This window comes from Centruroides vittatus, unplaced genomic scaffold (assembly GCF_030686945.1).
Source record: "Centruroides vittatus isolate TY-2023 unplaced genomic scaffold, ASM3068694v2 contig_620, whole genome shotgun sequence".
Taxonomy (NCBI): Eukaryota; Metazoa; Arthropoda; class Arachnida; order Scorpiones; family Buthidae; genus Centruroides; species Centruroides vittatus.
In genome coordinates, this window is record NW_027122381.1 from 2,924,820 (window position 1) to 2,949,197 (window position 24,378).

At 33.4% G+C, this 24,378-nt stretch overlaps 1 protein-coding gene across 1 annotated transcript in view; it reads left to right on the forward strand.

The window, feature by feature from the left end:
- LOC136979390 (serine/threonine-protein phosphatase 6 regulatory ankyrin repeat subunit B-like) overlaps positions 1-24,378 on the forward strand; it is an 80,523-nt gene that overhangs the window by 12,387 nt on the left and 43,758 nt on the right. The window contains exons 7-17 of the mRNA XM_067275332.1: positions 9,424-9,498; positions 10,670-10,744; positions 13,258-13,486; positions 13,566-13,838; positions 14,030-14,130; positions 14,173-14,395; positions 16,433-16,592; positions 16,661-16,908; positions 20,878-20,898; positions 21,368-21,385; positions 21,480-21,586. Of these exons, the coding sequence (XP_067131433.1) occupies positions 9,424-9,498; positions 10,670-10,744; positions 13,258-13,486; positions 13,566-13,838; positions 14,030-14,130; positions 14,173-14,395; positions 16,433-16,592; positions 16,661-16,908; positions 20,878-20,898; positions 21,368-21,385; positions 21,480-21,586 (1,530 nt within the window). The remainder of the gene's footprint in view (positions 1-9,423; positions 9,499-10,669; positions 10,745-13,257; positions 13,487-13,565; positions 13,839-14,029; positions 14,131-14,172; positions 14,396-16,432; positions 16,593-16,660; positions 16,909-20,877; positions 20,899-21,367; positions 21,386-21,479; positions 21,587-24,378) is intronic.

Here is a 24,378-nt window from a genome sequence, read left to right on the forward strand (position 1 = left end):
GGGCTAACAGAAACAGCACCGCACTTGTGATTTACGCCTCAGATCCGGAAATAACAGCGGACTTCACGAATGCCAAACTCCTCATCACCACGGCACACAGACCACCTTAGATGGTTAGAGCAAATGGAGATTTGTAAAGCCTTCGAGTACACCCAGACCAATCAATTCGAAGGACGAGATGAAGCTGTCTTTGGCATGGCAGGCACTAATTCAAGACAGCGATTCGAAACAGTGGTGGCCAAATGATTAAAAAAGACCCTTACAGGGAAGTCGCATCAAAAAAAGATGCGATCGGATTGCGTTTAGGTGATTTGCATCACGACGATAAGCACGCGATCATATTACGTAAAGTTTGGAATATTGGATAGCACGCGGTTTCGTTAAATTCGGAATTTTGACGATTCGAATTTTTATCCGAAAAGAGGATATTCTTCGATGTAACGGTCAAAAAAGAAATTTTCGCTTGAAGAAGGACCTAGTGAGGGGCCGAAAATGTTTGCGTACGAACTTTGACTGCGCCGGTTACAAGGTTTGCAGGAGGTTTGAATGGAATCACATTTTCTTTCTAGGTGGATGGTAACAGGCACAATTTTGTTATGCTTCTCTTAAAAACACCTTGAGGGGTTTTCACCAGAACCACTCTCACATTCCTGTCAGGTCCTTTGATAACTTCCTGTACACGGCCCATCGACCAACTTCCGGGTAGGAGGTTTTCATCTTTTAAGAGGACCATTGAGTCTGGTGTTATATTGTCCTTCTCAAATTGCCACTTATGTTGGGCCTGTAAGTTGTTTAGGTAGTCCAATTTCCACTTATGCCATATAACTTGAACAAATTTAGTTAACATTTGCCATTGAGACAAATAATTATCTGGTTTACCGGTGAGATCTGACTCCGGTAGTATAATCAGAGGTCTTCCAATAAGAAAGTGTCCTGGAGTTAGAACTTGGAAGTCGCTTGGATCAGAGGACATAGGAGTGAGCGGTCAGCTATTCAAAATTCCTTCTATCTGTGTGGTGATAGTTATAAACTGCTCTATAGTTAGATGCGAGTTACCCACGGTTCTTTTTAGATGATGTTTAACGGTTGGTGCTACTTGAGACTGCGCTCCACTCCACCATAATTCCATGGATAGTAGATCTTGCGGATTTAAACCCCGAGAAACTACAACTGCAGGATTGGAGTGGGAAGCTATATGTTTCCAGTGACAGCCTTCAGTAATAGATTGTATTTTGTCCACTCGATTCGCAATAAAGATCTTCAGGCGATATGCGTGACTGTTGATCCAAGCGATGGCAATAGTTAAATCTGTGTGTAAGATCACTTCAGCTATATCCATTTGCAGACATGAGCATACCTTTTTGATAAGTCGAGACAGTACAAGACAAGCTGATAGCTCTAATCGAGGGATTGTAATAACCTTAAGAGAAGCGACACGAGATTTACTAGCAATAAGTTGTGTCTTGCCAGTTCCATCTTCCCTTATGCCAATGCATGTAAACTACTGCTCCATAAGCTGACTCCGAGGCATCTGCATATCCTAGCAAGACAGCCCTTTGAAGTGGATCTGTCAAAATATATCTAGTAATCTTAAGATCGTCCAGGACTTTCAAGGACGATACAAAGTTCACCCAGCCATAATTAAGGTTTTCTGGTAGGGTATCCTCCCAGTCGAGTTTACTGAGCCACAGCTTCTGTAGAAAGATCTTTGCTCGAGTTATAACTGGTCCCAGAAGGGTCATAAAGTCTGGCGATGACACTCAATACTTCTCGTTTTGTATAAAGCAATTTTTCTGGAATCGATACCTTGAATATGAACTGATCTTCAACCAGCTTCCAAATAATACCTAAGGTTTTTACTGTTGGTTCCGCACTTGAGGAAAAAAAGCAATGTTCTTTATTTTCTGGTGAACTACTGTTCGTCAATTTCATTGAATTAGAGTTCCATTTGTGTAGTGTCATTCCACATGTGCTCAACATGTTGCACAACTGAGATTGTAGTTCAAGGGCAGCATCGAAATCTTGCTCACCTGACACAATGTCATCCATGTAGACATCTCGTAATATGGTTTTAGAGGCCAGAGGATATCTTGCTGCTTCATCGTAAGCTAACTGCTTAAGGGTTCTCTCTGCTAAAAAGGGAGCACTGGCGGTTCCATAAGTCACAGTTTTCAGTCTGTAGGTGACTGGCATTTCTTCTTCCTCGTTCTTCCAAACAATTCTTAAGAGATCTCGTTGCGAGGGCTCAATTAGAATTTGACGAAACATTTTCTGGATATCTGCTGTAAATGCGTACTTGTATTTTCGAAATCTTGTCATGATCTCGAAAACATCTTCCTTTACTTCACCTTTCAAGAGATAATCATTTAGACTCAGTTCAGAAGTTGTGGGAGCAGATGCGTTGAAGACTACCCTTAACGTTGGAGTGGTTTTGTCTGGTCTAAACACACCATGATGCAGAAGGTAGTAACATATATTATATGTTGTCTGATCAGCGGGAGATTCCTGCACCTTTCCATGTGGTCCAAATCCAAATACTCCTTCATGAAATTCTGATATAACTCCTTTAATTGTTTGTTCCTTGATAGTCTCTTCCACAATTGATTCAATCTCTTCAATGCTAACTTCCTTGACTCTCCCAAGTTTTGTATCTCTTTGGTTGCCATCTGCACAATGTATCTCCCATCTTCATTACATCTGTGAGTTCTTTGATAATGATCTTCGCAATACTCTTCTTCTTTACTCATCAAACTTGGAGCCTCTGTAAGAGTTTCTATTTGCCAGAACCTTTGTAAACATTTATCGATTGATTCTGACTCTGATATTAATCCACAATATTGATCTTGATCATTAGAGTATGTGGACCCACTTGCGATGTATCCAAAAACTGTGTTGCGAAATATTAGGTTATTGTTGCACGATAGACGAATTTGATCGTTCCTGACTATTTCAAAAAATGCTTCAGCTCCAATAAGCATGTCAATCTTGCCTGGTGTAGCAAATCTTGGATCAGCTAACTGACGGGGTATTTCTGTTTTGCTAATGTGTAGAGAGGAAACAGGAAGTAAATCCGTGATCCTTGGCACCACTAAGAACTCTAGCGTCTTAGAAAAGGATCCATTGCCGTTTATTATTGTAGCAGGCAGCTTAAACTTGACCGAGGTTTTATTTCTGCTTATACTAAAGACTGTGAGATCGATTCTTTCTTGTGGTGTGCTCATATGACTTGCGAAATCTCTAGTAACGATATTTGACATATTGCCCGAGTCCAATACTGCGCACGCTTGAATGCTGGCTCCGGTAGTATGATTTAAAATTCAAACCATGGCTGTCGAGAGAATTACTGTTTTATTTCCTTTGTCAATGCATGACAGTGAGTAAGGTATACTTTCACAAAACTCTATTGTGTTGGGATTAAGATCCTGCTTGGTTGGAGTCGGTTTGCTGTCGATCACTGGTGCATTTGAACCAATTATAGCTTGTTTCTTTTGGTGCAGTAATGTATTATGTTGCTTTTGGCATATCTTACAGCAGCTTTTGGAGTTGCAATTGGATAACTTATGCCATTCACTTAAGCAATTGAAGCAGAGGTTGTTTTTTTACCACATTGTTTCTTTGGGAGACCTCCAACTGTAGAAAAGAATCACAATTGTAAACAGGATGATTCTGCTTACATAAAATGCAACAAGACATAGAATTGTTACATTTCACAAATAAGTTTTTCGGTTTAACTCTAGTCTTGATTACACCTTGGTTTCACGAACGTGGCCTTATTAATATTTTCTAAAATCTGAGAATGCTTTTCCAAAAATGAAATCAAATTATCTAGCTTAGGAACGTCATTCGAACTAATACTAAACTTGTACTGTTTTAGAGTCTCCTTATCCAGTTTCTGAAGTACAATGTTTAAAATTAAGATGTCGGAGAGCTCATTCCTTTCGTATCCTAGGACTCTTAGAGCTCGCATATTCCTATTGACATTATCAATTAAGTTCCTCAAACCCCTTGCTGACTCATAAGCTAGTTTTACAGAATCCAGAATTGCATTACCATGGTAACAATGCTACTATTAATTTCTTGTTTTCGTACCTCTCTTGTAACGCTTGAAACAATGAAGCAAATGAATCATTTAATGTTTCTAAACTCTTAGCTTTCCCTATGAGAGCAGCCTTCAAATAATGTAGTTTCTGTTCAGCCGATAGTTGCTCGCTTGACGAAATGATATTATCAAATTGCATTTTAAAGTTACTCCATTCTTCATATCTTCCAGAGAATTTCGGTAGAGGAATCTCTGGCAATTTAATATTAATGGAGTTATTTTGACCTACGGGGGCCTGACTCACCATAACAATGGATGAATCTGCTTCTAATCGTTTAATACGAGACTGGATCTTAAATTTACAACTTATAATTTTGTCCTCATATTCCTCACTATTGACTATCTCGGTGTCGTAATCAGTTGGGCTAGTAATGAGACCCTCAATCTCCCCGTTTAAGGTTCTTGATGACTCTTCCTTTCGACTAAACTGTTCCAGTATTTCTGGAAAAGTTTCTGTCTCTATCGTCTCTTTCAACTAGACTATCGACTTTACTAATTAATTTCGTCACACTAGCTCTTATCGAAGTGCGTTTTTTTCTTAATTTCTTGAGCTGATCCATTTTAAACTGTCTACCACATGTAACGGACAGATAAATTCCTCCTACCTTGGATAGGCAACTTAATGAAGTTTGAACTCAATCTTATTTGCTTGCGAAATTGTCTTTTTTCTTCTCATCCGCCTCGACAGACCAGATGTTTGTCGATCTTTAATGGACTGTATAAATATGAAAGAAACACTTGCGGTTTGATAAAAGTTTAATGTGGTTTGCGGGTCATTACACAAGAACAAGAAGAAAAAACAATATGGCCGACGCACTTGGCCGTTACTTGGCCGTCACAAAAAACTCTCGTCTGCAAAAAGATTTTTAAATTATCATTTTTTCTCACAAAAAATACGGGTGGCGCTCGAGGTGGCAACAGCTTTTTTGTAAGGTATTCAGGCTATATGATACTAGCTGTTACCTGTGGTTTTGCCCAAGAGGATTTTGCAATTTGATAGAAATAGCCTTCAGTTGAGCCCCAAATATATAAAATTACTCAGTTAGCCCAAAATGTATAAAATTACTTGCATTGCACATTCCCTTTATTACTGAGAATCTTCTAATGCAATCAAATGTTTTCAGTTTGATCAATTTTCTGGAATGTTAGCAATCGTTATATAATCGAACAAATATGTAGTAACAAATTCAAATTTAAAACAGTTCAAACATTTGGTTAAAAAGTCATAATACATAAATATTGTATGTTTAGAAATTAAGTTATTACCACCAGAAACAAAAAATTGCATCTAAAATAGTACAGTGGAAGCCGTTCTTCAGGTTAAGCCTTAATGCTCTCTCTCTCTCTCCCCCATGGGGGAATTTCGAAAAATCCCTTCTCAGTGTGTGTTTTCATGACGTACCTTAACTGTGTACCAAATTTCACCTCTAGGTTCAGCGGTTTGCTCTGGGCGGTGATGAATCAGTGACTCAGTAATTTTATATATTTAGATAACAACACATTCCTTTCTCTTTTGTTTATCCATTACTAAGTTTTTCACAATAGGATGTTTGCCAGGTAAAATCATCGGTATTCTAACTTTTGTACTGGCATCTCACATAAATACACCTGTCAAGAATTCTTTCATAAATCAGGTTAACCTGCTTTATGAAGGGTTCTAAGTTATTTGCCTATTATTCTCTTAAATGATTGTTGGTATGAAACAATTGATTTTTCTGTTGTATCTAGTTTGAATATAGTAAACTCCACTTTTCTTTTGATAACTTTACAAATTGATGAATCTAACTCATTATCATTGTTGTCTTGTAGCTTGAAAAATGAAATATGATTAAATTACCAGTCACAACTGTTTTAAGGAACGTGACAATTGTTTTTCTTTATTTCACTATTTACTTCCTCTTCATTTAGAACAAATTCAGAAGCAGGCTTTTTTGCAGCTGAAAAGTAGTGCCAACTTGGATTCATCCATCATTCCGACGTCAACAGATGACACGTGGAACTGCTTTTAGCAGACAGGTCTGTAGGATGTAATTTCTCCAGGAATATATCTCCAATTTTCTTTAGATATCAAAAATCTTATTTTTTAAACTAAATTAAGAATGAAGATTCTCTATGTTACTTCTTTTTTTTACCCAGTCGAAGACAATAATGGTCTAGGAATATTATGTCTGAAATTCTTTCATTATAATCGAGGCAAAATAAGAGAAAATTGTGGTTGCAAACAACTTCAACCTAGCAATGATTGTTTCTTTTTTCTGTAAGTTGAAATTCCAGCTTGTAAGAGTTGGTCTCTTTTGAGTTATTTGTCTCTATTAAATAAAAGATTCTACAGCATAAGCAAATTGACAAGCATTATAAAAGAATTAACAAAATTAACAAACTTTTTGTGAACTAGGACTTGTTATACTGAGGGAAGAGAGAAACACAATTTCCAATTAAAAAATATTTATTATAACATAATCTTGTTACAAAAAATTAATATAACAAGATTGTATTACAATAAATATATTTTAATTGAAAATTGTGTTTTTCTCTTCCCTCAGTATAACAAGTCCTAGTTCACAAGAACATCCAAAGTGGACACAACTATAATATAAGTAATTAAGGACAAGAAGCACATATCAACAATCAAAATTAACAAACATTAAAGACTCTGGCTATTATGTCAAGAGATCACAAAATTAAGTACAGATCCGGTTAAAACAAATATCTGTTTTTGTAATGAGTCAGTGTCAGAGCACTGCCAAAAAATTTTTGTGAATTGATTTTATACCATGCCAAATTTTCATCTGAGATTTTGACTTGTTGGGCTTTCAGTTCTATCAGGATTTTAACTGGATCTGTACTTAATTTTGTGATCTCTTGACATAATAGCCAGTCTTTAGCACCATATTAGGCATTTCAGAGCAGTTAGTAAATGCTTTATCCTATTGGCAATGGTTTTTCGAGCTCCATCTTTCGTCTCACTAGTTGTTCAAACTTCCAATTACAAAGGCCTGCACAAAAGTAAACAACATTACCCTACCATATATTATAAAGCTGTCTTGGTTTTATATTTCTTTACCTCACTTTATGTCATATCTTGATTTTAAACAAAAGAAGCAACAACATGCCTTTTCTATGACATTTCTCTCTTCTGTAATATCTTTTGTTCCTTGACATATTTCCATGATTTGTGGTAACCAATGCAGAATATAGATATCTTTCGATCTTCGTACGAAGTCAACAATTCTAACATAATTCTTGGCAGGTGCTTTACCGTAAGATCTACTTGTATCTTTCTGCCGTAACAAAATCATCCGACCGACAGCACGACATTGATTTTGATCGGATTGTAGATATTTTCTTATATTTCGTCGTATGTTGTTTGAATTAAATTCTAAAAACCTAAATTGGGCAGAAGATCAGTAAGGTTATATTCCTGACAGCAAGTATTGCTAACTGATTATGAAGGAATCACTAATTCTTTTTACATAATTTGAAACATATAATTGTGAACAAAATATTGCTTATGGTAATCATATAATATAGTAAAAATTGATAATTTGCAATAGTGAACAATACTTTGTTTTATTGCAGAAACATGGTCACATTTCACAACACCATACTAGCTTTGTTCTTTTTCTCATAAATTGTATAGTCATTAACATTGTAATATTGTAGAATTTCTGATCTACAAACTTTTTACAGCTTGATAAAATCACCACTCAAAAACTATAGGAAATAAATTTTAAAATGCACAATTTACCCAATTAATTCAGTAGTATATATTTTAATTTAAACATTTTTAGTTATGTTAAATAGCCTTTTTTTAAATTACTCATTTATCTAATTTTGAAACATTAATTAATTACAAGTGAAATTGACAGAACGTTGACTTGAATTCAATTGAATAAGCAAGTTAAATGTTGCTAAATTAACAAGATAAATTTTATATTTCAGAACTTACAATTTTCCTAAATATTGCCATGCATTTTATTTATGTACGGAACAGTCTTTTCGAAAAAAGTTATCGTATCTCTCAAAGAAACATAAACCAACAGTTGACGATCATTTGTAATGTCAAAAATAGCTAATAAAGTTAGGCATAATTAAATGGATTGTTCCTCAGTTTTGAATGATTATTATTTATTTTAAATAACAATTATTTGATACTTTATTTATTTTACTTGTTATACAGTAGAACCTCGATTGTCCGGATTGTTCAAAATAAACAAAAATTTTACGAATTTGCCGATTTGCACTTGGCAAATTGCGACACTGTTTATGTAAGTGATGGAATGCATAACTCTTTTGTTCCAACAACGTCTCACCCGACACAGTGGTTGTAAACTTTTTAATACATTTTGCGTTGTAATAAAAATATAACTTGACATACATATTTATAAACAATTTATATTCAAATTACATCGTTTCTATGGCCGAGGGCGGCGTAAGACGCGGGCCGCCGCCTACGGCCTCGCGGTCCGAGGGGTCCGAAGTTTATGCATTACGGTACTTAAAATCTGCAAACGCGGCGAAAAAATTTTACTCGTCATAAAACGATAAATAGTTTACATTTTTAGAAATAAAAATTTGAGTTTTAACTGCTTTTTATTTTATAAAATTCGTCTTCTTGCGCCAACAGAGGGCCTGGCGAAATGTATCTCGACCGGTGTTTAGATGTTCCCACGAAGTGGTTTGAGAGCCAAGTAGAGAGTAACTCGGGACAAGTTATGTCTTAAAAGTATTCGTGATTTAGCAGCTTCAAAAAGAACAGCTAGCTTTAAACTAAAATCGATAATTAAATTTCTTAATAAAAAATAATTTAATATTGAAGCTATATATAAAACTAGACAAATAAAAATTATTCATACTGCATGTACAGTACATGTCTTTCACTGTCGATTATTATTATTTTTTGATTATCCGGATTTTTTCTTATCCGGACTACCTTCGTCCCCAATTAGTCCGGATAATCGAGGTTCTACTGTATATTAACCTGATTTGAGTTAAATTTTAAAATTATTAACTTCTTTGTTACATGAATTATTTAATTGTTATTGTTAATTATTTAATTGTTTTTTTTGCTATAAATAATTATTAATTGTTATAAATATAGCTATTTTTATAATATGATTTATTATTATTATTATTATTATTATTATTACTATTACTACATTATCTCTGATTTAAGTAGTTAACTTTTTTTGAATTATGGACTGTTAGAAATGATTTTATGGAATATCATTTAGTTAACTTATTTTATTATTTAATATATCTTAGTTTAATTTACTTTTAACACAAATCCTATTAATAAAGATTAATTAATTTCTGTTATTTAGACATCTACTGAAAGATGTAATCTTAATTGTCCGATAATATGTTTTGTACCCCTCTGCATTGGGCAGCATCTCTCGGTATGTTTTGATTCTTACTTTAATTTTACGTGTTCTGTTTTCCGAGTTTATGTTCGTACGGTCGGTCCTTGACTTATGAATGCCCACACTCGAAGTGACCAAAACTGGCACACCGAAAAATTATTTTTGAGTCCAAACAGTCACTTGTACTTGCCAATGGCGTAGTATAACAAGTAAATGTTAAATGTAACGGACAACGAACACTCGTCGTTTAAAAATAACTCTGACTGTTTATTTGTGTTTTACCAAACTCGGATTGGTTCTATTATTGGCCAAATAAGCAAACATAAAACCAAATTTTTTTATAACTGCTTATTTCAAGATTGTCATTTTAATCTCAATTTTACAATAAAGTCAAAGTAAATTGCAATATCCCTTTGTATGATTTTTGAATCCTTTGAAAGTGATTGACTATTTGTGTATGTCTATGAATCTTTGTTAACAAAATAATACATGTTATCAATAATTAATTAAAATATTAAACATAAGTTTGAAGTGCAACATACCTAAGTGGTGTTGTATTATATATATTATGGTGTATACATCTAGTAACTGATTACAATATACCTACCTATATATGCAATATTGTATGGTAATGTGTGATCTGGAGAATCATACCTATTATCACTGTTAATTTTCATGATTGACTTACAATGAAAGTCTCCCAGAACAGACCTTTGTCATAAGTCAGGGATTACCTGTATACATAAATAATTTGAAAAATAAAATAAAACAAAAATACTTTGATTTTATTCACCATTTAATACACCTTCAAACTGAGAATATGATACAATGAATTTTTTGATAATAGTAAAAGAAAAATTAAGCATAAGTTTTAGGCTCGTTAGCAATAGCCATCGATAGAAACAATACAATAAACTTGCAAGTTTCAGAAATCATTTAGTAGAAAAATAGGCTGAATGTCATTAAGGTTGTTTTGATATCAGCATAAAATCTACTTATAGAGTTGAGAAAGAAAAATGGATGGTTTTAAGTTTAAGATAAAATAATAATGGAGCATATAGTTCCAAATTTGCAAAGTTAGAGATCCCCTTCGGAATATTTTTAAAACGATACAAAAATAATACTTGTAATTTCTATTGGTGATAAAGTTTAGGATACTGCTAATACTTCTTTAGTGACAATTTCTGTTTAATGTCTGTCTTTTCAGAGTTTATTCCAACTGATGCTACTCATAAGCGTGTCCTGTTTTTGCTTTTTGATTCTTACCTCAAAAATTTTACAGGTATTTTTTGCATAGAAACAGATAACATCTTATAACTTATATAAAATTCATTGTTTTACATTCCTGCTTATTTTGGGGACTTTTATTTTATTTTTAATCACATGATACGTAATAAAATTTGTATTTGTTAAGATTAATTTTAACACCTTAGCTGTAACAAACTTTTTAACAACTTGGTATTATATAGATTTGTGATCTTAAGATATGTTGATGTAACATGTAGTAAAACTTATCAAGAAAATTCATTATTAGTTCTCTTGAATTTAATGTTGTTTGTGGTAGATGGTAATATTTCTTTCTCTGTATTGAAATATACTGTTTTAATAGTCAAACTTGGTTAATTCAAGTTTTACAAATTTCCCTTGAGTTACTTAATAAATGTAATGAATAGCAAAATACATAGCTATATAAGGAAAAAAGGACAAGAAGCTATTATAATAAATGTAATGAAAACATTATCTGTTTAATTTGATTTTTTTTATTTAAATTTTTGGATAATTTGAAGCTCAAGTAGCTTAGTTCACACTGAATGAATAGAAAAGAAAGCAAATTAGGAAAGAAAAAATGAATTTGAAACTAATCTGGACTGCAGAAAGTGAAAAGAATTTTCAAATTTTGATCTACCAACCATTTACAAGCAAGAGAGAAGCATCATTGGTAAAAACAAAACACTTCCAACATTCTGTTTTTAATGACTGTTTCATACTTATTATGGAAAATGAGAGATGTTAAAAGAAAATGATGTTGGGAGAAATGTTTAAAAAGTGTGAATTGCAAGAATAACTTACTAATTTTGATGTCTACTCTGCTGTGTGATGATTTTGTCACATCTTAAAAAACCACTAGATGCACCCTACAACAAACGGCACCATGATAAGTGGAGAAAGTTTGACGGTTCTGAACTTCCAATCAATTTATGAAATGGTAAAATTCCTCAGAAACAACATCATTATTTACTGTTATTTTGCTTTTTCTAGGTTGGTGTGAATTGAGCTTAACAAGAAACTGCGATTTTCTGTATTACTTAATAATTATCAATAAAATTGTTTAATTTTGAATTTTGGTAAATTAATTATTTTTCATGCCCTTGAACTCCTAATTAACCAAGTTCAACGTATTATCAATTAATTTAGCCAGGAAATTTAACTGGCTTTCCATTCTTTTAATAACAACAACTTCTTTATGAGCTTCTTCTACCTTCACCAAAAGGAAAGAGGTATGTTACTAGGCATTTCTTTCTTTTCAATAGAAAAAACTCGGTATTTTGCATAAATGTAGGTAGGAGCAACTATCTACGGTGGAATCTCACTTAACGAGCATAATTAGTTTGAAAGACTTGCTCGTAATGCGAAACACTCGTTAAGCGAAGCAATTTTTCTTATAGAAATCAATGTAAAATACGATAATGCGTTCCGTGTCAAAAAATATACTCAAATATTTTATGTATAATGTTTATTCAAAGAAAATTATATAATAAGCATTGTTAAGGAGCGTGAATCGTCGTCTTTTCTTCTAGCGCAGAATGAACCGACCTGGAATGAGAATTTGATTTGCAGAAAACCAAAAAAATCATATTATTTGTCCGATAAACACACCAAACGATATGCCAAATTCTTGGGCTATGCAAAGGCTATAATTTCATATTAGAAATTAATTAATTTGACTAGAGGTAGGCAGTTATGTTTCCATCTCATATTAAATTTAATAATTATAAATAATTAATTTTTAATTTAGACATTTCTGGAATTTAATTTGGAATTGGTCATTAAATTTAATACGATATGGCAGCATAATTGCCTACCTCTAGTGAAATTAATTAATTTTTAATATGAAATTATAGCCTTAACGTAGCCCAAGAATTTGGCATATCGTTTGGCATGTTTATTATATAACAGGCTATGGTTGTTAAAGTTTATATGTAATATGTGTTGGAAAATGTTTGGAAAAATGTGTGATCACAAGTGACACTAAGATGCTAGCTGAACGAGTGCTAGATGGAACATGCACAAAATCTGGGACTTCCCCTCTCCTGGCCACTCGTAAGGAAAAATTTCGGTCGTTAAGCAAGTCATTTTTTCACAATTTATTTTGCTTGTTATGTGAAACATTCGTTAAGTGAGATTCCACCGTATTTACGTGATAAAGCTTTCGGGGGCACCGTAGTTGCCGAGGCTGTTGGCGTGTTTTGAAGTGAGGTTGTACCTGTTGTAGCTAAGTTTTGGTAGTTGGTCTTTATTATGGATAAGTTTGTTAAATCTAAAGAGTGTGTGAGTCGGGATAGTGCCAAAGAAAAAGAAGCAGCTTTTAAGAAGAGTGCTATGTTATGAAGAACACTACCAGGTAAACATTTGCGATCCTGTCCCACTTGAAGTGCTGTTAAAATGAGAGACACTAGAAAGAATTTGGATCAAGAATTATTTTTAGAAGAGATAAGAGGTATGTTGAGTGAAATGAAGGATGCTATAAAATTAAAAATAGAGATGGAATTGCGTTTAGTAAAAGACAATTTCTAGGAAATGAACGATAAGATTAATATATTGATGGAGAGAATTAATAAATTAGAATCTGTTCACGATTGTGGAAATGACTGTAACAATATGCAAATTATCACTACTCTAAAGAAAAGAGTTAACACACATGAAAGTAATTTAAGGAAAAGAAATTTGGTATTGTTTAATGTGGAGATGAACGACAGAGAAAACCTTTTAGATACGGTATCGAAGTTAATTTGGGAAGTTGTCGGTTCATCCAATCCTCGACTGTGCTAGACTTACAAAAAATACCAGAAATAATACGATGGTTTTGGTTACCCGCATTTCAGTGGAAACAAAAAGAGAAATATTGAGCAGTTGGAAGAGTAATTGTACCAAATTGGATGTTTCTGATTGGAGGAAGGCAGTGCGCATAAGGGAGGACCTTTCTGTTGAATGTAGAGAGAAGAGAAAAGAACAGATGGACAATTTAAGACAGGCCAGAAAGGAGGGGGAAATTGCATATTTCAAAGGTGATAAATTGGTGATAAGTGAAAACTCTCGCAAGGTTGGCAGGGATAAAGATGAGGATGGCTGTGTCAGTGATTCTTTTATAGGAATAAGTATGATTCACTGAAAGTTCTCAGTTGAAACATGAATGGATGGAAGAAAGAATATGAAATGAATACTGGAACATTGTGAGAGAGTTTTGTATATCTTGTTGGATGGAAACTTGGTTAGGTGAATTGGATTCAAGAACGCCACCGACAGATGTAAGTAATGCATGCGAATTTTATAAGATTAATGCTACTAGTATATCTGACAAAGGGCAAAAAAAGAGGTGGGATGGTACTGATGATTGATAAAGAATTGAAAGCTGTGGTGGTTTGTCCCTTTGAAGATTGGTTATTTGAGGTACATTGGAAAAATATTAAGTTTATTTTTGTTTACATTTAGAAGTTAGAAGTTTACATTAAATGTTATAAGTTACTTGAGCCATTGTTTGATTCTTTTCCAAATGAAGAAATATATTTATTGGGTAATTTTAATGGCAGAATTGGAACTTTGAATGAAATGGAGTGGGGAGGTAGTGTTTTCCCCTTGTCGGATTATAGTGTTTATCGGAACTCGGAAGACAAATGTATCAACAAGATAGGTCCGAAGTTATGTCAAGTAAAAGGTTTGATGATTGTGAATGGTCGAGTTAAGGAGGATGTACAGGGAAAATATACTTTTATCTCACATTTGGGTAAAAGTGTAATTGATTATTTGTGTATAAACAGTCTGGCAGCTGAAAAATTATTGTATTTTAGTATAGATGACTGTATTGAATCTGATCATATGATGCTGCATCTTGAAGTTTCTTCCAAAGGGTTGGAAAAAAAAGGGCTATCCTAGACAATCAGTCCAGTATAATAGAACAATGGAAAAAGGAATGGCAGGAGGTGTTTGTAAATGTTGGGACAGACAATTTGATGATAGGATGAGCGAATTAAAGAACTTACTGTCATGGTGTTTGGTATAATGGAGAAATTTAGACACACAGAAAAAGGAAAAGGACATTTTTAACTTCTGGCGGCATGTAGCCTATAAAGAAAGGTGTGTCGCAATGAATGTGTATAGTCTGGAACACAAGAAATAAATGGTGGTTCCTTTTGGGCAGACTTTGTCTTCAATTTTGGTAATAATAAGCTCCCTTTGACAAAAAAATTTACAAGAGAAAAAGGAGTTGAACACTTCTCCAGGTATAATTCAGAGTGGTTTGATGATGAGTGCTTAGAACAAAAGGTTAATGTGAAAAATAAGCTCAGGAAATGGAGGAGACTTGGAGAGGATTGGAGATTGGAAGAATATTTATTATCAAAGCAAAATTTCAGAGTGCTTTGTAAAAGTAAGAAACAGGAATATTTGACCAGTTTTAATCAACTGCTTTCAAAGTGTAAGTCGAGTCAAATGTTTTGGGAATGTATTCATAAATTAGAAGATAGAAGTAAATTCTATATTCTGGAGGAGATTAAAACTGAATTGCTTATGCACTTTAAAAGTTTATTGTTTAGTGATAATCTAGATAAGGAAATTGTTTGTTTGGAGATGATATTTGTAAGTTATCTTGACAGGCATATCTCTCTCAAAGAACTAGATATTGCTCGGAGTGAGGCAAGGTCAGGTAAAGCAGCTGGCCCAGATGGTATTCCAATGGAATGTTGGAAACTGGTAGACAAGCAATTGTGACAGAAGCTGTTGGATATTTTTAAAGAAGTCCTGGTAACCGGAATTTACCCTGACGGCTGGAAAATGGCAAGAATATTCCCCATTTTTAAATCCGGAGATGTAAACAATAGAAACAATTACAGAGGAATCGCATTGTTAAACACTGTTAGCAAAATCTTTTCAACAATCCTATGTAAAAGGCTGTTGTTTTGGGCAGAGAGTGAGCATATTCTGTCAGAGATGCAAGCAGGTTTCCTTCAAGGGTATTCTACAGTGGACCATATTTTTGTTTTGTGGAATTTATTAAAAGAAACGCTAGTCAGAAAATGGCAAAAAGTATATACTTGTTTTGTGGTTTTCCGGGTCGCATTTGACTCAGTGAGTCATCCGAAATTATGGAGGAGGCTTGCCGATTTGAGGTTAAGCTATAAAATATTGAATTTATTAAGATCGACGTGCACGGATACGTCAGCATTTTTGCTGGTTAATGGTACTTCTTCCAAATCCTTCTACTGTAACAAAGGAGTACGGCAGGGATGCCCACCGAGTCCATTACTGTTTTCTTTATACATTGATGGTTTGGTAAATAGATTTAATGAGATTTCAAGATTTAATGGCTTATGGTTTGGAAATAATACTTATATCAAGGTTCTGTTGTATGCAGATAATGTGGTGATTGTGGCTGTGACAGCCCATTTGAATTACAGTTGGCAATTGATGGTCTTCTGAGTTTCTCAACTGAGATGGACTTGCAGATTAATATTAAAAAAACTAAGATAATGGTTTTTCAAAATGGTAGTAAAAGATCAAGTAAGCTTAAATGGTTTTTGGATAAACAAGAGATTGAAATAGTTGAAAAATATAAGTACCTGGGCCTTTGGCTTAAATATAATCTTAATACGAAAGACCACTTTGAGATTACTGCGAGGAAAGCTAAAGGTGCTTTGGTGAAATAATGTAAAATTGTTAATATCCCGGGGTTAACCTCGTATTCTCCACATTTCAGGTTATTTGATTCAACAGTTAAATCCGTTTTCCCACGATGCTCAGGTCTGGGGTTTGGCTAATGTCAATAATTTTGAGTTAATTCATAGAGAATTTTTGAAGAAAATGTTGGTCTCAGATTTCACGCATCGAATGTGGCCGTTTTATGGGAAACTGGACGGGTAACGCCGAAAATCTTTTTTATAAAAGCAGTTCTGAAATATTATGTAAGAATATTGGAATTACCTAGGGATAGTCTACCTAGAATCAGTATGGAAGGAATGTGGATGAAAGCAGAGAGTAACTCATGGTGGCTGGATTTCAAAAACTGGCCGGAGTGGTTGGGATTCGGTGATACGGTTACCGAAAAACAAATCGACAGATGGAAAGAACAAATACCGTCCATAGTATCGAGATGTGTAGAACTGGAACTACAGGAGGTGAAGAATGTTTTGAATAGTTATTATTGTGTGGTTAAGCCTGATTTTGGCATGGCAGGTTATTTAAGGAATGTTGGAATCTCTATTGCGATGAAAAAACAGATTGCGAGACTGCGGTTAAATTGTTTTATGTCAAGAAGTGCTTCTTTGGTGTGTATAATTTGCAACCAGATCTGTAGTTATAGTGACTGGTGCTTCCATATGTTTAGCAATTGTGGAAACAATATGTACGGGGAATACTTAAGAATGTTGCGCGGTAGCGCAACATTCTTAAGTATTCCCCGTACATATCGTTTCCACAATTCAGTTCCCCGTATTCCCCGTTCTAACTCGAATTTTTTGGTTTGTTAAAATTTAACAAGATGTTACAGAAATTAGATGGTTTTCTGTTTTGTTCTTTCCTTTTTCTGATATTGTATTATATGTCAAATATATGCCAATTATATGTCAAATAAATTATTATTATTATTAATAAAGCTTTCATTTTCAATTTTAATATTTTAATTTTAATATCATCATTCATCAAGCATCAAGGTAAAACTCATTAGATATTTAATATATCTAATGAGTTTTACTTTGATGCTTGATCTGGTCAATGCCTAAAGCTACAGCTGTATTATTGCTGTTTATATTTTCAGAGAATCTATATACTTTAACACAGATAAATCACAACTTTCTCACACTTTTCAAAAGTTGATGTTTAATTAAACAGTTACTGTTGGAAAGTGTGATTTTTCTGTATAATAGGATAGCTCCAACTTACAAATTAAATAAGCCTACATAATGTACTAAATCATCTACTTTCCACTAAGTAAACATACCAATATACAAATCAACATACTAAAATTTATATAGTTTAGGTTCTTGGTATTTTTAGAATATTGATGGTTCAATAAAGTCCTGTAGCAGCTCAGCAAATTCTCTAGCAACTAGTGAGCTTTCTTTATCTTCAAAATCAAAATAGAAAAACTAAATGATTATTTATAAATAAGAATATTTTTTGAAATTGAAATCAAAACAATTTGTAAAGCATTAATGTAAGTTCTATTATTTTTACTAACAACTGAAATTTTAAATAACTTTTTCTAACATACCCAAAATTTTAAACTGTGTAAATATTTAAAAATAAAACTAAAATGAAATGCATTTGAAGAACGACATATCGTACACGAGAGCAAGATATTTTCCACGTGTATTTTGTTTTTACGTATACACTTTATGATTTTAATGTTTAATTTTAATACGATTTTTAAAAATATGATAATCACATTTTTGATATAAAAGTATTCAAATGGCTAATTAAGGTAAATGTCTGATTTTATTTATTTTTATTTATTTACAGATTATCTTAAGTTTATATAAGTTTTATATTTATAAGCTTAGTTCATATGTTATTTAACAATATTTTCAATAAATGATGTTACATTATTGTATCTTTGATTTAATATATTATATTAAAAATTATAACCTATTTTTATTTTATGAAAACATTTTTACTTATTCTTATCTCAATAAGTTTATTTTTTTATTTTTTTTTATTTTGTCACTTCTGTCTCAGTGACCCCATCACTCTTTGAATTAGATCCTGGATACTGAAAGCTCTCTGTAAGGTATTATTTGATTTCCTAGTTTCATTGGTATGTCATAAGCATTTTTCTTTTTGTTATAGTCACAGCATATATTCTTTGTTCTACTAATCTTAATTTTTATAGACTTTAATATAACTGTTTGTTTTTCCAAGTTTTGGTTAATGCTCATTCTTGTGTTTGTAGTGATATCTGCAAATACCAAACATTAAAGTAACGTATTTCTCGTCTCTTTGGTTATTTCGTTACTGTCGATACAAATGAGTAAGCGTTCGGTGTCGATTTCTAGTGAATCGCGATCCTTGTCGATAACCGTTCGGTCTTGCCGCACGATTTTCTTATTCTGGTTTCCGAGTAAAATAACTTCGTGTAACTTTGAAAGAAAATACAAAGACTAAAAATTTTAGGAGTCGGAGCTTCTTTATTGGATAAAATGTTTTTGGATTTTCTCCGTCTCGCCGTCAGACTCAAAAATTTGAAAATGGAATTTGAATGGGAACATCCAGTATTTTCTATTGAGTGTTTTAGAAAGTTTGAATGCATGTACAGTTTTTATATAGAATAGAACTTTTTTGATTTAAAACAGTTACGTATGAAGGTTTATAATATGTAAATGTTAACAAACTTGTAAATTATAGGATTAACGGCAATGAAAGAAAAGTATAATTATAAAATACAATAAAATATACTAAAAATAAAAATAAACTAGACTAAAATAAAATGCGTTAATACTGTGACATAACATTATTCTTTCTCATATTCTGGTAAAAGTCTTGAGACTTCTAAAGAGCAGGCCATATCCAAGACTATGGACAAAATGATGAAAGTAACCATACCCCAATTCATTTTTTTCTTTTCATTTATTCAGTAGAGGGAGATTGCACATTGCTATAGCCATCTACTGTTGTTGTAAGTAAAAATCTTGTATCAGTTACAACAATCTTGGCTTCTTGTCAATAAGGAATTGTATGTTGGTTAGTGTTGGACAGGTTGTGGATAAGTCGACCGGGAAAGCCGTACGTCTCTGTCGTCGGAGAGTCGACAGTTGTGGACGAATATAGTAAGGCTGTAATTTTGTACTTGAGAGTGTCTCGGGAGAGTAAAAGATTAAAGTGGATGTAAAATGGTACACCATGGGTTTTTTTTATACATAACCATCCTATTGGAGACTCCTTTGACTGATGCTGATATCCAGATGACGAACTGCAGTTTCACAGACAGAATTTCCAGGGCGAGTCCCATGGAATTCCTGTTAATTTGCCAAACCAAACCCTTGAATGCCTTTTGATCATTCCAAACTATAAGAAGGTTATTGCTTCAATGGAATATTAACACGATGTACCAACAAATGGCACTGACTACCTGAGTTTTGACAAAAGTCAAGCGGAGCTCAGTAAAATGTTCTGCTAGTGTGAAGCCAATTGACACTCCTTTTAATTAAATGTAATATTTATACTAAACTTGAAATATAATGAACAGACAATGATATGGAAACTTCATTTTGAGGTTTGTCTGACATCCTTCATTGCTAAGCTTAGGCTTATTTGACATTTTTAAAGAACAAACTTTGTATTTCAACTCCTCAAATATTGCCACAAGACTCTTATTTTAAAATTTACATTCATTTTTATGTGGTTTGTTTTAAAATTTAATGCATTCTAGAAAAATGAAATTTATTTGATTTTGCAGAGAACCTTAACAAATCAGTAATGCAGAGTAACAACAAATACAAACAGTGAAGGAATCTAATAAATGATTTTAATGATTACTCCATAATAATTGATTTTAAATTATTAATTTGCACTTTACTATAGTATTTATATTAGTAATGTATATACAAAATTAGTTGATAGAAAAGATTAAAGTAATTGATTTCAGACCTTCAAAAATGCATATCATAAAGTTCTTAAAAATTAGTTAGCTGCATATATTTTAAATTAAATAAATTAAAAATAACATTAAAAATTGCAGCCCAACACAACATTGTGGCGATGTCACAATAAATAATTGCTTGTTGTAATTCAATTTTAAAATTGATAGATAACCCACAGCAGTATATAACTTGTGTCCCTTTTTAAATTATCTTTAAAACACAAATAACCTACAGATTACTTTGAAGAAATTATATTTTTAAAACTTTAAAATACAGCTTTTAGACTGAAATAAGAATTCTTGAGAAAAAATAAAGTGTTACATTGATATCGAGTAAACTTCACAATATTTATTTTTACCTATGTTTAATTTTAAATAATTTTGATATATTTCTCTCTAAAAAAGTTAAGATCATACTGCTTAGTACGATAATCCTATTACATAATAACTGTCATCAAAATGACTTTGGGAAGAATTTCTTTCCATTGTTGGCAGTATTCTAAAATACAAAATTTTGAATTCTATTGTAATTTAAAACTTTATGATCATCACATACAAAAATGCTATAGAAGAAACAAACTTTAAATTTGGATTTAGATCAGGGCTTCTTAAACTATGGGTCGCGACCCCATTTGGGGTCGCTTAGGAAATCTTGGGGTCACGAGATTTTAATGCAAAATATTGAAAATAATTTATGAGAGTTTGAAAATGGCATGCTTTGTGTCATAGGTTTTGTGAGTTGCACTTTGTGTCACTTCTGGTGCAGCGAGACAACGATTCAGCAACACCGACTGTAGTGTGAACTAGCATACTGTTGTTGCTTTTCAGTGTATTCAGTTGTCTCTGTTCCATTGTAACACAAGAGCGAACTGTGGTAGTACACCATTATTGTTTTTGCAAATTTGTATATATCTTCAATATATATGTATATTTTCATTGTATTTCATATGGATATTGCAAAATATTTATATATCTTTATTTTATATATATTTTTTGGGGGGTTGCAAAAAAAATCACAATCATAAATGGGGTCGTGAATAAAAAAGTTTAAGAAGCCCTGATTTAGATTAAAAAGAGGTACGCTTAATAGATATCCTTACAAAAATAAGAATAGTAGAAATATATAGAAAAACCCATAAATAGTATTTACGATGTGCTATTTGTTTTTTAGGATTAGCAGATAAAGTCAGTCTGCTTCTGGATCGTAGAGCCGATTTTCATAGCACAGATATTAATGGAGCAACTCCTTTACATTATGCTTCTCAAGGAAATTATGCTGTGAGTTTGTGTTTAGTCTATTCTGTATAATATTAATTAGACTTTGAAAATTATTAATCTGGATAGATTCATATTATAAATACAAAGTGTATAACTGTGTATGCATTATGTATATATTATTATTTTGTAAATACTATTATTTAATATTGTATAGTGTGCTACTCATGCCAGGTAATAGTAATAGGAAGTAGAGCTCACTGTGTGCTGTGTTATCAAATATTTTTCTTCCGAGTGCTTTCGACGAATGTATTTCCGTTGTCTTCTGGCAAATAAGAGATTTTTATATCAAACATGAATGTTTGAAACAGAAAAGAACACACAAAAATTTAAATACAACGATTTTTTAGACCACATTCGACATGAATTCGCTACGATTTTCAAATACGTACAATGTTATGAATGTGATGTAATACGCTGCATGCTTGGAGCTGTTTCCCACCAATGGTGTGACAGACGACATAAATCACTGTTTAATTGTTTGTATAGGGAGATCCATATGTTGGGCAGTTCCACTGTAGGTGCGTTGCACGTTTCCGAGGTTGTTATGAATAGAGATTCCCATATAAAGAGGAGCTTTCGGTCGCTGCAGGCCCTGAGAATAGTAGACTGGGTCCATAACGGGTTATAATTCATGTCGCGCACCTTTCTTGCGAGTTCAGTGTTGCACCTTTCTTTTGCCACATCATCTTGGTGTTTGGTCAAGTGGGTAGCCAACATTCTTGCTGTGGCCCCAATGTGTATCGTATTATTCCCCGTTATGGGATTTTCCGATGGAACTGCATAAATTCCCGACTTCTCAAAGACGGTCATTGTAGAGGAGTCTGCGCAGGTTAGGTAACAGAGAAAGGGGCAGGAGCAGACCTTGTTGTCTAAACACGTGGCAAATGCATAGAGAAAGTGGACCGAGGTATGGTAATGCTGGTTATATAAGCGTAATTTTCCTCCTGTTAGTTAAGTTAATTTCCCTCCTGTTAGTTAAGTTAATTTCCCTCCTGTTAGTGCTTGAAAGCAGCATTATCTTGACTCTGTTGAGTATGTGTGCGTATTTAGCACGTGAGAAACCCGCTGCACATACTGCTAAGTTAACATTGTTTAATTCACTGTTTATAAGATCTTGGGTTGATGGCAGCAAGAAAGCTCCTATCATGCACAACGTTCCAAATGCCATTGTCAAACTTCTAGGCTTACAGGAAGGTGATGCTGAACGTCCGACGTACACGTTTTCGTGTTGAAAACATCACCCTCAACCTCGCTATTAATGCATATAAACAAATATGATTATTTTATATTATAATTCTAAATTTTTGTCATTGTTATTTATAACTTGTTGTGAACAGTATGTTTAGATGTATTTATTTACAGTGTATTATACCTGTTTTATAGTTATTGTTATTTATATTGTTATTTTGTATGTATTTGTCATTTATTCTTTATACACTATTTGTTGTGGTGCAGCATAGCCTATGTAGCTCTTGTGCAAAGAAACTCAAACAAACCAAACCAAACCAAACCTGTTCTGCATCTTTGATATGTTCAAATATTGTTTGTGGAGTAAGGTTGTTATGTATGATTGTTATTTTCTTATCAACAATTGTTTATAACAATTATTTATAACAACCTTCCATTCGCATTGAACCATGTTTTTGTGAATTAAGGGACTTCCTCATTCGAAACATCAACGACTCTTCTGGACATTTTTCCAACATCTTGGAGTTGGCACATCTTATCTGTCACTCGTCTTTTTTTCGTTTTGAAGGAGAGACTTTCCTGCAATCTAGGGGGTACCTGTGGGTAGTCCCATATCAGGAACCCTATGTGAATTGGTAGTCAGGCGCCTGGAACAACACATCTTACCTAGCATAAGTGAGGATATTAAGTTGTACGCTAGATACGTAGATGATGTGTTGATTATTTGGAAGAAGAAACTGGACTTGGCAGTGTTCATTGAAGCTTTCAATGATAACACTTATGGCCTCTCGTTGCGGGCAGAACAACAGAGCTCCATCAGCGTGCATTTTCTCGATATAGACATCAAGTTACAACAAGGTCTGTTAAGAACTAAAGTATTCTTTAAGAACTCATATGCTCCGCTTTTCATACATGCAAAATCACATGATCCTTTTAGTTACAAGATCTCTGCTTTCAAGACCCTGGTAAGAAGGGCTTACACCCATTGTTCGACGGCAGAGGATAGGTGAATGGAGCTGGAATATATTTCAAGTGTAGCTAGGCAGCATGGTTACCCTATGCGCCTAATTAATGATCTGGTAGCATGCCATGAACAACCTATGGATCCGGCACTTCCGGGATGCATGTCCTTTGTTCCTATTACTTACAACAAGATCCTTACCAATACCTACAAACATATAACCTGCCATATGGGAAAAAGGATCGCTTACAGGAGATTGCCGATTATTTTCTCTTGTTTAAGAAACGATAAGGACCAATTTGATCAAAATAGCATCCCAGGAATATATTCTATCCCTATTTACAATCATAGGGTGAACCGTCCAGGTAAATATATTGGTGCTACCGCACGCTACCTTAAAACTAGGATCAAGGAGCACAAATACTCCATTCATGCCTTTCCACTACGGCATTGGCTTCTTTTGCCCTCGATGATGACGTCAGGGTGGACTTTGATAATGCACGATTACTACAACAATGTGAACACCAGGCCAGCCTGAAATATCTCGAACAGCTGGAGATATTTAAAGCATTCAAGAAGGAAACGTTTTTAAGAAATGGACTCGTTGACAACCGTGTGGAGGACGTATTTTGACATAAAATAG